We start from the raw sequence: 15,853 nt of genomic DNA, 5'->3' as shown, positions 1-15,853 counted from the left end.
AAAAAAAAAAAAAAAAAAAAAAATGTTTTAGTGACCACTTCCTGTGGGTTGGACTCTGAGTCTTGATTCTTCCTCCAGGGTTTGCACCTGCCTGTCAGTGCCCCCTACCTGTGCTCTGTCACACAGGCTGCATGTGGATCCTAAGACGAGCCAGGTCTTTCACTGGCTGCTCTGCTCTAGTTTGTTCTCCTGCCTGAAGGATCCATCCTGCAAGTCTGAATGCGCAGCCCTCCTCCCTGGAGACTGGGCCTCCTACTGCCCTACCCCCTGCTCTTCCCATACTCCCAAGAGGTACCAGTCTGCATTTGGGTTGTTTGAAGGCCATCTCCCCCAGTCTGAGCTCTGCAGGGCAAGAACACGATGAGTATTTTTTGAATTAGAGTTTTGGAATTAAAGTGGATTCCTGCCTCACTAGGAGCGCTATCAGCTCCATCCAGCAGGTCTTATTCACCTCGGGCTAGAGATAGTAGTAATACTGTGCAAAGACACAGGCAAACCAGACAGTCTTCTTAGGGCACAAAAATAAGTCCATTTGGCAGTTCTGTTTATCTCAGTAACCTTAAAGTGTCCATTTCCCTGGAAATTTCCTCCGAGGGCATAACTGGGAGAGTGTTCAAAGCCTAATGTAGTGAGTGATGGTCCCCATTGCCACACCATCTCAGGATACAAGCCAGCAGTGGGAGCTTGGTTAGAGTTGCAGCTGCAGGTGGTGGTCCTTGCTGCTGTTGACAGTGATGTGTGAGGCCTCTGTGCTGCATCAGTGTTGACAAGAACTGGTTACCAAGCAGCATATGTAGTGTAGGCCAAGTTTTGTTAAACAGGTATCTTTAGCTAGTTATGAGTAATTTTAATTTTCTTCATAATTTTCAGTACATACATGCCTGTGTATTTTTTTTCAAAAATGAATACATACTTTTGTAATCAGAAATCTTTAGGTGAGGTGGACCCTGTCTACAATCGAGGTGTCACAGCTAGCCACCTGAGGTAGAAAGTCACTGCATGTTCTGTGTTCAGGAGGGGTACCCTCTCCTACCTGGGGCCTCAGTGCCAGACTAACCTTCCTCTGATGATTCCATTCTTTCCACCATTGCCGAGGAGCTTGAGGCCCTTTCCCTTTCAGTCTAAGACTGTCCTACTGATACTCATCTGGCATGGGACCCCTGCAACAGACTGTATCCTCTTTGGATGCTGGTGTGGCTGGCTCTGTTTTCCCTCTTCCCTAGGGAAGCTTTGACTGTGGCCTTATCCCCCCTGATGGCTCAGTCCATGGTGGTTTCTACTTTTAAGTTTATGGAACCCTCACTGGTGCATCCTGACATGAACTGAACAGATTAACTATATTTGCTATTTTTACATTTTTTTTTTTTTTGCCTTGCCAACATTATTAGAAATTCCTCGCATGTAGAAGCTGGTTGTATAGCTCTGTGTCTCTTACGGCTCCCAGCTCGCTATCTTGGCTCAGATGAGATGCATAATAATCACATGTAGGGATGTGGGAAGCAGCTCCAGGCAGGGTTTGGCCCTCTGTGCTTCTTAAACCCTGAACTGCTTCTCATTTTGAGCTTTTAGGGGGGTACATTTATTTAAAAACAAAGTCCCCTTTGTCTTTAGGGGACAGGCTAGAGAGCCTTTAAGGGCATGCAGCAGAAGCCGATGTATAATAACCTCTAAACCCCCACCTCGTAAGGGAGGTGCTTACCTCAACTGAAATAATGAATCTCTTTCTAACCTAAGTGTGGTACTGTTAATAAAGGCCCCATGACTGATGAGCCAGTGTTTTCAGGTAGAACAACTGTTTCTTAGGGCATTGAGTCCTTGGAGAAGGTACTTAATCTTCTCTCCAAGCCCCCAGTCTCCTTCTTTTGAGCTTTTTATTTTGAGACTATTTCACATATACAGAGAATTGCAAAGACAGTGAAAGCCCTCAGGCATCCCTTGCCCTGGGACTCACCGGCTTGCTCTCACTGTGCCACTTTCCACCCCTGATGGGTGGCAGCTATGCTGGCTTGTTCCCTGGGGCCCTGTTCCCTTTTAGCCTTTGGCCCATAGGCTTCTTTGAGCTCTCTGCCTGGGAATCTGGCAGGGGTGGGGGTGAGGATTGTGGCCTTTGAGCTGAGTCACTTGTTTCCTGTCAGGGAGAGAGCCAGCAAAGGGGATGAGGGAGTCTGGACCAAGGACAAGGGCTCCTGTTCTCCCCAGCTGAAGTACCCTGTGTTCCTTCCTGTGTCAGGGGTAGGGAAGGCAGTGCTTGTTATTTAAGAACTGGCTCATTCCATGGCCCTACTGCCACTCTACTGCCCCTTCTACTCTTCCCTCTTTCCAGCCTCCTTTCAGTCCTCAGCAGATGTGACTTTTGAGAAAGTAATCTGGTTGCTGTGTGTTAGGTGGAGCCCATGTTGTGAAGTAGAAGGAACTCAGGCTCTGCCCTCAGAAGCCCTTATGGATCACCTCTGGCCCTTCAGATGCTGTCAGTCATCTGCTTTGATTTATGCAGGAGAGAATTTCCTGCCAAGGCTATGCAGTGGGGATTCAGGCAACCAAAGGATGGGGCAGGGACCTGGCCCCAGGGCTCAGAGGTCTTGTTTATTTCATGTGTATTTATATTGAGGTATAACATCCTTACCACAGTGAATGACACAATGCTGCCAGTGTTCATTCTGCTGCCAGATGACAGTTCACACTGCCCAGACCTGCACATCGAGCAGGCCACACACCCAGCAGGCTCCTTCCTGTGCTTCAGTCAGGGCAAACCTTGCTCTACTCTTCTGATTTCCATGCCCAAGGAGAAATTTGACCTGCTATTGAAATTCCTGTCAGCAGATTCACGCTCTTGGTGATCCTGTGCATCACCTTTACAGGCAGCAGCTCCCGTGCATGGCGTCATTACTCCAGGCATAACTCTGCCCCAGGTTACTTTTCTGTTCTACGCTTATTGGACTTCAGAGTGGGTTCCAGTTGTTCTCTGTATGAAGGCTGCACCAAGGATGGTTTTGGTCACGTCTTCTGGTGGATATTAACTCTCTGGGCTGCGCACCTAGAAAGGGAGTGGAGGGCTGGGTCAGGAGCTGCCTTTAGCATGCTCTGCTGAACACTTTTCCCAAGTGGCACCAGTTTACCTCCCACCGACAGTGTGGGAACATTCCAACACCTAGTATTGTAAAGGAGCTGCTTTTATAACAAGCACCCTTAGTGATTTTAAATACATACCCAAATCTGAGATCCACTGGGGACGATAGGAATGGAAAGGATGATTTAGAAGGGGGAGAGTCTAGAAGCGGGAGATTTGGTGATTCCATTTGCGAATGTGTGCATGCATGCCAAGCTTGCAGGAGGAGAGGAGGGGGGAGACACAGGTAAGCAGCCCCGCAGGAGAGGAGCCCTGGCTTACTGATTGTGATTGGGTGTATGTGCAAGGTGATGTGAATGGAAGATGAAAGAGGCAAACCTGGGAAGAGCTGTCCGCTGCAGGAACCTGGGTGTGGGCCATCTTGGAGGTGGGGTGAGGCCAGTCTGCCCAGGTAGAGCCCCAGAGGAGGGCTATGGCAGGCAGAGCAGTTGTGGAGAGAGGATCTGGTGCAATGAAGCCAGACCATCAGCTACCAGAAGTTGCTCACTGGTCCCTGCAGCCTGAGCCCTGTCTCTCCCTCGTGTTTGATTAATGCCATCAGGATTTGTGTGTTAGTGTTTCACTCTCTTCCAGATAACATTATAGAGGTTTGCAAAACAGGAAGGAGTTTTCCATAATCCCCCCCAAGCTGGTTGTCACTAACATATTGATATGTTTCCACTAGTCCTTTGTGTGCTTGTAATACGTATATATATATATTTTTTAGAGACAGAGTTTCACTTTGTCACCCTCAGTAGAGTGCTGTGGTGTCACAGCTCACAGCAACCTCCAACTCCTGGGCTTAGGCAATTCTCTTGCCTCTGGGACTACAGGTGCCTGCCACAATGCCCAGCTATTTTTTTGTTGTTGCAGTTTGGCCAGGGCCAGGTTCTCACCCACCACCTTCAGTATATGGGGCAGGAGCCCTACCCACTGAGCCATAGGCACCGCCCCAGTATGTATACATTTTAAATATGTAACTATATATGCACTTGTGTTTTTAAAGTGAAACTAGGCTATATCTATAAGTTCAGTTTTGAGTTGTAAGCGTCATGGCTGAGGTTGTGTTCTTTCCAGAGTAGATGCTGGCTGAGACCTGCCCTCTCATAACCCAGGTTCACACAAGGAGTGGACCATGGAGCCATCCCATGGGCTTGAAATAGGCATTGGACTTTTGTTCTTTTAAGTTCCATTATGGACTTTTTCAAGCACTCTCGGAAATAGAGATAATAAAAAATGGACTCCCCAGTACTTTGAGAGTTAGCAACATATGGCCAGCGTTGCTTCACCCACCCCTCCCCACTCACTCCAGTACTATTTTAAATCACATCCCAGACACCAGATGATTTCAACTCTGAGTACCCAAGTGCAGATCTCTAAAAGATAGGTCTCCCCCACACGCACACCAGATACCACAGAGCCATGTGAGAGAAGCATTTTCATAATTTCCTGGGTTGACAGATTGGGTTCTTGCCATATGCTTGCCTGCAGTGAGTGGGACACTGGGCCTGGAGCTGGGGGATCTCTAGGCCAGCGTTGAGAGAAGGATCATGAGGCCTTTTATAGCTTTCCCAATTCTTTTGAGGTCAAATCAATAGATTGGAGTAAAGGAAGGAGGCTTGTGTGGTCTTCTGAACTAGTTCAGATAATAGCACGCCATTTGAAGGGCAGCAGGCTTTTCTTCACATTTGTTCTTTCATTGATCCTGTTCCCTGGGAATTAAGAGTTTTTTTGCTTTGATTTTTTTTTGTTATTGTTGTTGCAGTTTGGCCATGGCCAGGTTTGAACCCGTCACCCTCAGTATATGGAGCCATCACCCTATTCACTGAGCCACAGGCGCTGCCCAAATTGAGAGATCTTAAGAGTGGAAGTGGAGAGCTTCACCAAGCAGCCAATAAAAGGTGTAGAGAAAGGGTTTCTTTCAAGTCTCTTGTATTGATAGGATTAGCAAATTTCTTTCTGCAAAATAAAAGTACCCATTCCTATGTGTAGGTGGATAGTTAAATTCTGAAATATATATTTCTATCTTCTTAAAAAAATTTGTTTTTTTAAAAAGTCAGAGAACCAGAATGCAGAAGTTTCCAAGAAAGGAAAAAAATTGCAGTCTGTTTGGGATATAGTTTGGCAAACTATAGTGCTTCCAACTACCTTTGGGGTCCAGAGGCCAGGTGTTTGCTTTCGTTACTGCTGGTGACTAAACAACCTGGTTCTTTGTTTCCTGGCTCAGAGTTTGAAGCCACCTGGGCACTGGGGCAGTAAACTGGCTGCAGCATGAAGAGGAGAGAGACCAAGGGCACACACAGCAGGGTGGGGCTCTGTGGCTGTCTGGTGACCAGGATGCTTAGAACTGGATGAGAACCACTCCTGTGCTGGTGGAGGGCAGGGAAGGGGCCCGTCTAGCTGGGGGGTGTGGTGGGGCACTTGAGCTACAGCCAGAAGGTACCTCAGGTGGGCAGGGTTGAGGCTTCACTGACCTTGAGCTCCCTACCACCTCTATATTATGTGACTCTGGAGTCACTGGCTGAAGAATGTGTGGTAGACTTTTCAGGACACTCCTGGGCATCAAAACTGTAGATGCGTTAGAAACTTCCTGTCCCAGTGTCAGCAGAGACAGGAAAGTTTAGAAAGTCTAATAAGACCTTTCTTAATAATAACTATTGTTCACTATTTCTCTGTAACACACTCTTTTTGTCATTTAATTCTTAATAACTTTAAATTTTATCTACATAAATGGTGAAAAAACTTAGGAGAAGCTACAGTGGTTCCCTTTGCCTCCCCAGTGGTAGCTCCTGGCTTTGACTCTTCGCTTTTTCTTCTGGCATATGTCCCTGATTCTGAGTAATATGCACATGCTGCTCTCTTGACTTTTGTGAGTTTTATGAATTATTTGTTGACTTGCTCTGTGGCTTCCTTCTGCTTCCATCCTCTCTGCTCTTCCCTCATTATCCCAGGATTTTACTTTCTGGGTCAGTCACTTAAGAATGCTTACATTTTCTGCCTACATAAATGATATTTACAGTTGAGCATAGTGGTATATAGTTACTGCCTGGAATTTTTTTCCTACAAAAAACTTGCCTTTTGAAAACTGCACCCAGGGTTTTTTTGTTGTCATTATTGTTGTTTTTGAGACAGAGTCTCACTTTGTTGCCCTCAGTAGAGTGCTATGGCATCATAGTTCACAGCAACCTCCACCTCCTGGCCTTAGGCAATTCTCTTGCCTCAGCCTCCTGAGTAGCTCGGACTACAGGCACTCGCCACAATGCCCAGCTATTTTTTTGTTGCTGTTTGGCTGGGGCTGGGTTCAAACTTGCCACCCTCGGTATATGGGGCTGGCGCCCTACCCACTGAGCCACAGGGGCTGCCCTGGACCCAGGTTTTTGTGTACCTGTTAATTCTTCCATGTCTTCCAGTGGCCTTTAAGTTGTTAGTCATCCCAGGCTTCCTGCCATTGGCCTGTGTGTCAGTTCTAGTTCATTCCCTGGACCTCCCTTCTGCAGCTGTTTGGGCAGTGTCTGCAGGCATGATGCTTGTCTTTTGTTTGTTGAGTTGGACTGTTGTCCTCCTGAGTCCAGTCCTTTCTTTCCCATGGCCTGTGTCTCTTTCTTTGCAGCTGCCAGCTTCATTCTGCCAGCTTCCTGAGAAGGGATCATGGGCATTAACTTTCTGGAGACCATCCCAGTTTGGGTGCATCTAGACTTCTTGGTGGGCCATGCTTCTTGGAGGATTGGAAGCATGTTCCACTGCACTGCCTTTTTGCTGATTTCTCTCCTCTGGCCATGGCTCTCAGCCTCTGTGGCGTGCCCCTCCCCTAACTGAAAACCTGCCCTGCAGGGAAGGTTCCTTTGAGTCACTTCAGGAGAGTCTCATTTCCCAGGCTCAGTGTAGGAGTGTTGGCCCTTTTCGGCTCTATTACAATTATTTTCATTATCTCTGATCTCCTGTTGTCTTAGCTCTCCTCTAGGGGGATTTCCTCAATTTATCTCTGACTTTTCACTGCTAATGCGCTTTAATTTCTAAGAACTCTTTTTTTCCCTTTTTTGTAATCTGACTTTCCCTTTTTATAGCTTCCGTTCCTATAAAATGGATGCAGTGTAATGTTCTATCTCAATGGAAAATATAGAACCTACATTTCCTTCCTGCTAAGTTTCTGTTACTTACAAGTTATTCTTTTCTTGGGGGGTAACAAGAAAAGATTATCTGCCATGCTAGGATGTCTGGGAGCCTTTGGCTGGCTGCTCACTCTTAAGGGAGGCCCTGTGAAGCATAGGGGTCTCCCTGAGCAGGTGGGGCTTGTCAGCAGGAGCTGTGCTGGAGGCTCATCTGGCTGCAGGCTCTCTTGACTCCTTGCTCCCAGAGCATGGTTTCCTGACACCAAACTGCAAGGTGAGGGCCTGGCTGCCAGCCTCTGGCTTGCCGGGGCAGGCAAAGGCCAAGGGCTGACCGGCTGGCGGGTCTCAGTAGTGAGTATGGGTCTAGTTACTTAGACCAGAGCACAGATGGCCACTCCCTTCATCACTCTCAGTGTCCTGCCTGTGTCTTTTCAACTGTATTGGTTGACCCCCCAGTCCATTGACTCTCCATTTTCAGAACGAAAGTCTCCAGTAGTGTCCTGGTAAGGGGACTACCCCTTCATAGTGTGAAGTTGGTGCCAATGCAGGGGCAAGTTTTGACCTTCATCACAGAGCACCTGGTGCAGTGCAGCCTCAGCCTGGTGAGGATCACTGGGTGGGGCTCTCCTCACTGTTACCAACTTAGGGCACTGCTTTCTTGGTCCTCTTGCTGTGTCTTTTCCATGGGATGGTGAGCTCTTCAGCTTACAAAATGCTATGCTGTGGCCACCATTTCCATTTTTCCTGTCTATTCTGTGGCATCAATTGAGTTTTAGGATGGAGCAAAATAAGGTGTGCAGGGTTAGTCCCTCATTCCAACCTGGAGGTTCATATCTCAGTTTTATTTTTAAAATGGAGTTATTAGAAGGGCTGCTTTATTTGGAGTGTAACAGCTTTACGTACATGTGGCTTTGTTCTTCTGCAGACGGGGTTTCTTTTTTTCACAGGGCCAGAACATGACACATGGAGCCTGTATCGCTTTCATTCTGACTGATCGCTTAGTCAGCCTTCTCTCCAAATAAATTTCTAGTTTTTTAAAATAATCTGGCTCTGGTGGCACCCAGAGCTCAGTAGATAGGGCACTGGCCACATACACCCAGACTGGTAGTTTGGAACCCAGCCGGGGCCAGCTAAACAACAACAAAAAAATAGCCGGATATTGTGGTAGGCACCTGTAGTCCCAGCTGTTTGGGAGGCTGAGGCAAAAGAATTGCTTAAGCTCAAGAGTTGAGGTTGCTGTGAGCTGTGACACCACGGCACTCAACCCAGGGCACAGCTGGAGACTCTGTCTCAAAAATAATAATAATAACAATCTGGCTCTTAGTATAATATTTTTAAGGCAACAAACCATAACAAAAATTTGGGGGTGGAAAAACCAAATGAATTAGTCAAAGTGATGCTCCCCTGTCAGGGCCAGGGGGATGTTTGCCTCCTTTCTTTTCTGTCTTCAGTTTCTGGCTCTGCTCCTGGAGGCAGGCCCATGGCATACCTTGGTGCTAAAATAGGGCAGATGACTATTGCCCATAGGCATGAACACTGCCTCCAGGCTGGGGTTCTGGCATCTCTGCAGGAGTGAGGCTGTCATTTAGGAAGGATGGAACAGTTCTCTGTCATCTTGCACTGAACTCTGTTTTTCTAACATATAGAACCACAAAGGCCAGCAACACTACCCAGAATATCCAGGACCATTGCACAGGCCTGCGAGGGTGGTGGGGGACACTGTTCTGAGCACCTAGATAAGGAAGCTGGGCTGCTAAAGTCTTGCCCTCAAATGCCAGGGCTAGGCTTAAGCTGCCAATAGAAGGGACAGCATATATTAATGTTTTCCCTAATCTCTCTGGTAGGTGGTTGATAAAAAGTGGAGTAGACATTTTTTATCCTGGGGTTGGTAGCTCACACCTCTACTCTCAGCACTTTGGGAGGCCAAAGACAAAGGATTGCTTGAGACCAGGAGTTTGAGACCAGCCTGGGCAACATAGTGAGACCCTGTCTGCAGAAAATTAAAAAATTAACCAGGCATGGTGGTGCACCTGCAGTGCTATCTACTTGGGAAGTTGTGGCAGAAAGACTGAGCCCAGTAATTCGAGGCTAAAGTAAGCTGTAATTGCCCCACTGCACTCTAGTCTGGGTGACAGAACAAGACCCTATCTCTAAAACAAACAAAAAGAAATCTTTTTTCGTGTGGCAAAATCCTTTTCCCTTTATAGTGTCTACTTCTAGTGACATGCTCAGGAAACCTTTGTCAACCTGGTATTGTACCACTATTCTTCTGTTATCTTCTGGAACTTGGCGATTTGGTGTTTACACACATAGGTGAAGGGTCCTGCAGACAAGCTGTGGACTAAGGAGGCTTCTTAGGTAGGGTGAAGTGGAGCTGGCAGAAATTCTTCCTGTCCCATGATAGCTCACTTGATTGATGGGTGCTGTGATTCTCAAAACTAGAAGAAACGCACAGAAGTTTCCTTTTGGGCAGGACATAAATTTCTGTCACATAAATGGATGGGAGGAATCATCCTGTCCCTCTGAGGTCAGGAGGGTAAGTGACTTTAGATGCCAACAGGCTATGCATAACCTTGCTCTCATTCAGCAGTGGGAGAGAAGGTCGACCAGTAAGGCGGCCTGGCAGTGCTGGGGGCAGTGGTGAAAAGGTTGGGGTTGAAAGAGGCCTCATTGAGAGGAGAGAGGGTCCTGGGCATCAAGGCCTTTGGAATAGGGAGTGGGGAGGAAGGGCCATTAGTACATCTCCTTAACAGGCCCACAGGAACACCTTTCCTGCCAGAGCTGTGGCACTAGCCTCAGGGTACACTCCAGGTGACTCAGCGCCAGCCAGCAGGAAAGTGCCTTTGCCTGAGGGAGCTGTGTGCACACACTGTTCCATCATTGCCTGGGAAGGGGGCGACACTGTGGCAGTGTGCAGTGGGAGTATTTTGGGATGCTTATGCCATAGTTAGGTAGGTTGTTGTCTGACTTCTTTAACGTATGCTTCGTACTTCTTGTGTGTCCAGTGTCTTGTGATATTAACTGCGGTAGTTCTTGGAGTTGTCCGTGAGGTTGGCACTGTCCTGCCCTTCCTCTACAGGAAGGGCACAGCATTGTCAGGTGGTTTGAGGGCAGACTGGGGGCAGCTGCCTAAGAGCTGGACCAGCCGCCTCTGGGCCTTGTCTGCATTATTGGCACAGTTGGAGCTTCTCAGTTTGGGGACAGGGAGGAAGTGAGGAACGGCAGCCCATGCTAGATGGGAGCTGTGCAGGCCAGCCAATGCCAGGCTTGTCCTTATGGTGTGGCCCCCTCTGGGCATCTTCCTTCTGGCCACAGTCCCTTAGAGCACTCTTTTATGAAGAGGCCATGCGTGGTGGACAGCGTGCCTTTCCTGAGACCCACAGCTGGCAGGCCACCAGGTTGAAATTTGAACCCAGGCCCTTCCTCCTTTATCTGCTTCCTGCTAGGCCTGGGGCCTGGTAGCCCCACCCACCCCAGTCTGTCTGGCCTCCACTGCCTGGGCATGCCTGCTGGAGGCTTGGGCTCCCTGTGCCTGCCACACCAGTTCTCAGTTCTGCGAGTCATGTCCCTTCAGTATGTGTGCAGCACTCCTGCTTGTGTTCAGCAGAGCAGTCCTTCTATCTGCCATTGGCAACTACCTGTTGCATGCGTATACAAAGCATTGCTGCAGGTTCTGCTCATAGGGTGTCTACAGCCCAGTGGGGCCAGCAGGCAAGAGCAGCCATTCCTCCAGGGGGCGCTGCACGCGTGGTGGAGGCGGCTACAGGTTTCCTGTGTTGTAGACAGCAGGGGTACCCGGTGGTAGCCCCAGCAGGCCTGGGGAGATGGTCAGGCAGCATGTGAGGCAGCAGGCCACTGTACCCTAAGGTCCTGGGTGGGCTCCTGCCTCAACAGTGAGGAATGAGGCATGGGGCCTTATATTCTGTCAGGGATAAGCCCAGGCTACTTCCCACAGTCACTGGCAGTTGTGTGACTTGGGGAGGTAAGGGGGTGGGAGAGGGAATGGAGACAAGGCCCACTGGAAGAGCATTGCCACAGTTGCAGTGGACACTGGGGAAAGAATTTGAACCGTAGGGAATTGGGGGTAGCAATGGGAACGGAGGGGGGCTTCTGAGGTTTCCAACATAGACACCTGGTGCAGGGAGTAATGATATCAAGAGGGTTTCTTAGTGTGTCCACTGCTGGCTGGTCAGACAAGGGCCAGGCAATGCCTTTAAGGCGCACCATGTACTGAGGGCAGATCTGGACAGTGCCTCCGGTGGGTGAGCTCCCAGGTACTATAGTCATGGATCAGTGCGCACGTGGAGTCAGTGCTGGAGATTAGTGAGCTTTGATCTCGAATAGTACCAGTTGGCCCCTGTGACTGGGCAGACAGACATAGCCATGGCAGCCAGCTAGCTTGTGGGGAAGGCTTGTGGAGCTCAGGTCACAGCAAAGGGTCATGGGCTCTGAACAGGTATCAGTCCATCTTCTCAGAGAGCTGGCCACACCCTCGGAGTGGCCTCCAGCCTCCTTTTTAGCTGGAGTGAACGCTATAGGCAGCCTGGGTTCTTTGGTGCCTGCCTCTTCAGTGCCACCCCTTGTGAGCACGTTGCTTGTGCTAGGCAGGGCTGTGGCAGGACTTTGTGAGCAGGCCCTCAGCTTCTGAGGCTTTCTTGTATGGGGGCAGAGGCCATCTTGACTGGTCTTTGTTATTTCTCTAAAGCTGTACTCTTCTGCTCCCTGCTCCGGGTTCCTTGTATGATAGTTTACCTTCATTTTGTGATGGTAGCTCAGGGGTTTTGTTTTCAGGAGACAGACTGAGGCATGGCACCCAGGTCCCACTGCTCAGAAAAGCATCCTGGAGATGGCAGCAAAACCCAGCTCAGGGAGCAGAATGGGGCTTTGAGGAACAGCTGTACTGTTGCAAATGTGAACTGGGTCCTGGCCACAACCTCCTTCAGCCAGGCGTTAGTACCACAGAGAGGAAGAAAGGGGCCTGTCCTGAATGAGAATGTGAAATGCAGTGCCCACGTGGAGTCAGTGGTGGAGATTACTGAGCTGGTTGGGGAGGAAAGGGCAGGGGGATGTAGGCTATTAACAACAGCAGAGCCATCATGCATCTTTTTCCCTCATATTCTACTTTGTGGAGCATAATCATAAAGGTAGAAACAGAAGCAAACGTTTTTTTCAAAAGTATGGTAGAGGACAATGTGGTGGCTTACGCCTACAGTCTTAGCACTCTGGGAGGCCAAAGCAGGAGGATCCCAAGAGCTCAAGAGTTCAAGACAGCCTGAGCAAGAGCAAGACTCCTTCTTTAAAACTAGCCTGGCGTTGTGGTGGGTACCTGTAGTCCCAGCTACTTGTGAGGCTAAGGCAAGAGGTATCTCTTAGCCCCAGAGTTGGAGGTTACTGCCAGCTATGATGCCACAGCACTCAAACCAGGGCAACAGAATGAGACTGTCTCAAAAAATATATATATGGGCTCAATGCCTATAGCACAGTGGTTACAGTGCCAGCCACATATACCAAGGCTGGCGGGTTCAGACCCAGCCCAGGCCAGCTAAAGAACAATGACAACTGCAACAAAAAATAGCCAGGTGTTGTGGCGGGTGCCTGTGGTCCCAGCTACTTGGGAGGCAGAGGCAAGAGGCAGGAGGCTTGCTTGAGCCCAGGAGTTGGAGGTTGCTATGAGCTGTGATGCCACAGCACTCTACCCAGGGGGACAGCTTGAGGCTCCGTCTCCAAAAAAAAAAAAAAAAGAACTGAAAACATGCTTAGGGCATCTCTGTTTATTCTTTCACCACCAGACCTGAAGGGCCTCTCTGAATAGGCACTGTGGAGGGGACATTGGAGTGGCCTGGCTGGAGAAGCATATTCTTCCTCGGCTCCAGCTCCGGCTCTGGCTCTGCATCCACTAGGAAGCTCCAGCTGGCAGAACGGGATGTTCACCCCAGCTCAGTTTCTTGCCATGTGTCCCAGGCTGTGGAGCTGTGCTTGTTGGTGCTCCTCAGGCTCTGAGTCGCTGATAGTTGGTGCCCACAGCGTCCATGTCATCTGTGATGTTTCCCTAGTCAGGATGGTGCAGGGCTCATCTGCCAGCACATCCCTTGGTATCTGGTGCCACTTTGCTCTCGGCTTACCAAGTATCTTCGACCTGGCCACCCCAGCACCTCAAAGCTGTTGCATTAAGCTGTGCTCTTAGGCCTTGTTTCTGACTATGCCAGGCATCTTTATCACAGTCAAGACTCATAGTATCTGCTGGGGCCTGCAGTCTGCTGACCCTCATGAAAGTGGCTGGTGGTAGCCTGGCTTAGCCTTCAATGAACTCTGCTCACTGGCAGAGCCCGCCTGTTTAACTGCTTCCCACCCTCAGAGTCTCTCTTCCTCCGGGACTCAGCTGCACCCCCAGCTTCACCACCTAGCCAGGCTCCAAGCTGTCCCAGGGCCTGGGAGTGCTCTGTGTGGCAGAGTTTGCCCCATGGGACCCCTTTCGTGCTGTTGTCAGAAATGGGAAGAGGAATGGGTACGGTCTTGAGGGGGAAGGGAGCTGGAGAGGCAACCTTCAGAAAGCCAATCTGCTCAGCCACTCCAGTCAGAAATGCCAAGTGACCTCTTAGGTAGGGTGACCAGACGTCTCACTTTTGAACAATTTGTCCCACGTCCCGTGGCATTTTAAAAAGTCCCGATTTTTGGAAAGAATGCACGAACGGGCAGGAGAACAAGAAGGGAATATATGGTTTTCGGCTGCCATGTGGCTGTTTCGCCAGAATATGAGTTTTATATTATTTTTGTTAATTTTATAATGTTAAACTGTAATAATAACAAATAATTGCTGAGAAGTGATTATCGAGAACTGCTTATCAAAGTTTGCATTGTTGTCAGGCCCCACCCCACCCCCGCAGCCATGTTGTCCCGCCTTACCAATGTTAAAATCTGGTCACCCTACTCTTAGGGCTTACCAGGTGATGTGTTTCCCAGTGTGGAGAGCCTGACCCTGCCCTGTACATGGGCTGCTGCTCATGTCACCTTCCTACACTGTTGACTCCCTCATATCCTGTGGCCCTGGTGGCCTTTATCCTTGTGTGTCTTCTCCATTCCTGGGTACCTGGCAAGCAGGGACCTTTTGCTTCCTCCTCAGTTCAGCTCAGACTTCAGGAAGCAGACAGGGAGATAAGATCTCCAAGGGTGCTTGTTGAGTGAAGCACCTAGCAGTGTGATGAGTCAATGCCAATTTGGTTTTACTTTTACATTAAAACGGGTTTGTGCATCTCTTAGCAGTGAGCCTCCTTTCTGTGATCCCTCAGGCCCATGCACAGATTTTTTTTTTTTTTTTTTTTGAGACAGAGTTTCACTTTGTAGCCCTACCCACTGAGCCGCAGGTGGCGCCCCCATGCACAGATTCTTTGAGCACTGGCCGGCTTGTGTATGGAGTGCTCAGCATGCTACCTAGCACAGGTTTAATGCACTCAGAGGTGATACCACAGATTTCATGCTTGTCGGTTTGTTTATCTGCAAGTCCAGAGCTGGGAAGACAGCCAGAAAGGAGACCCCTCCTACAGGGCAGAAAGCAGGCTGCAGGGCCCACATGCATACCTCTTACCTTCCTGTGTGTAGGGGGAGCAGTGTGTGCTGCCATTCAAGGGCAGTTCCAGCTCAGCTGATGTGCACCAATCCATCCCATGGAGAGCCACGCAACAGAAAGCTCTTGATAGGATTCTACCTCTTATTACATGTGTATTGGTAAATTTGTCTTTAAGATACTCTTCACATGTAGGTGGTCTGTCTCCTGTGCCTGGCTAGAGGTTGTTGAAGTTGGGGCTTATCTCTTTGGTCCCACATTGGGCCCTTGCCTTGAGAGGGACTGAGAGACAACTTCATATGGCCCCTTCATTTCATGGAGTGGGAGTCTGGAACCAGGGTCCCACTCTGCTGGCAGGAAATGGAGACCAGCTGGCCACCCAGTGGTCTAACCCACACACTTAACTTGATCCTGAGCTAGTTGTGAGTGATCCCTAGTTGCTGGCCCTCTGCCCTGTGCTGAGGGCTTCCTCTGTCTCATGGTGCCCTCCTTCCGTGCTCCTTTCTTCTCATGGCCCTGCCCACTCAGCCCTTGCTCAGCTGCCTGTGAAGTGTTGCTTCCTTTATGTGGGTCCTGGACCTCAGCCCAGCTGGGGTACCAGAGCAGCACCTTGGCACCAGTGGCTGCTGCGCAGGCCTGCAGCAGTGCACCAGCTGAAGTGTGTAAATGTCTCTTTCCCTTTTGTGTTTCAGTGAGGATGCCATGAGGAAAGCTGGTGTGGCCCACAATAAATCTAGCAAGGATATGGAGAGCCATGTGTTCCTGAAGGCCAAGACCCGGGTAAGGTCCTGGTGGGAGGAGCTAACCCCAGCCCTCCCCTGGCAGGGAAGCCTGTGGGAGAGTGTGATCTAAGCCCCTCGGTGGGAGTCCCCTAGGGAATGAGGGTGGGGCAGCTGCTCACTGGTTGATCTCAGGCACAACTGGTTGATCTTGGCTCTGTTTGCGGCACTGTAGGTCTTTTCTTTTTGTTGTTGTTTTTTTTTTTTTTTTTTTTTTTTTTTTTCCGGCTAGGGCTGGGTTTGAACCCACCACCTCCAGCATATGGTACCAGCACCCTACTCCTTTGAGCCACAGGCG

At 49.4% G+C, this 15,853-nt stretch overlaps 1 protein-coding gene across 3 annotated transcripts in view; it reads left to right on the top strand.

Annotated features, from left to right (window-relative positions):
- The window catches only part of MED15 (mediator complex subunit 15), a 77,877-nt gene that overhangs the window by 9,730 nt on the left and 52,294 nt on the right, over nt 1-15,853 (top strand). For all 3 annotated transcript variants that reach the window (XM_023508016.1, XM_012812699.2, XM_023508017.1), the window contains exon 2: nt 15,469-15,556. In XM_023508016.1, the coding sequence (XP_023363784.1) occupies nt 15,469-15,556 (88 nt within the window). The remainder of the gene's footprint in view (nt 1-15,468; nt 15,557-15,853) is intronic.

This window comes from Otolemur garnettii, unplaced genomic scaffold (assembly GCF_000181295.1).
Source record: "Otolemur garnettii isolate 467f Iridium unplaced genomic scaffold, OtoGar3 scaffold00218, whole genome shotgun sequence".
Lineage (NCBI taxonomy): Eukaryota > Metazoa > Chordata > Mammalia > Primates > Galagidae > Otolemur > Otolemur garnettii.
Note: the sequence above shows the minus strand (reverse complement) of the source record. Positions and strands in the feature narration are given on the sequence as shown.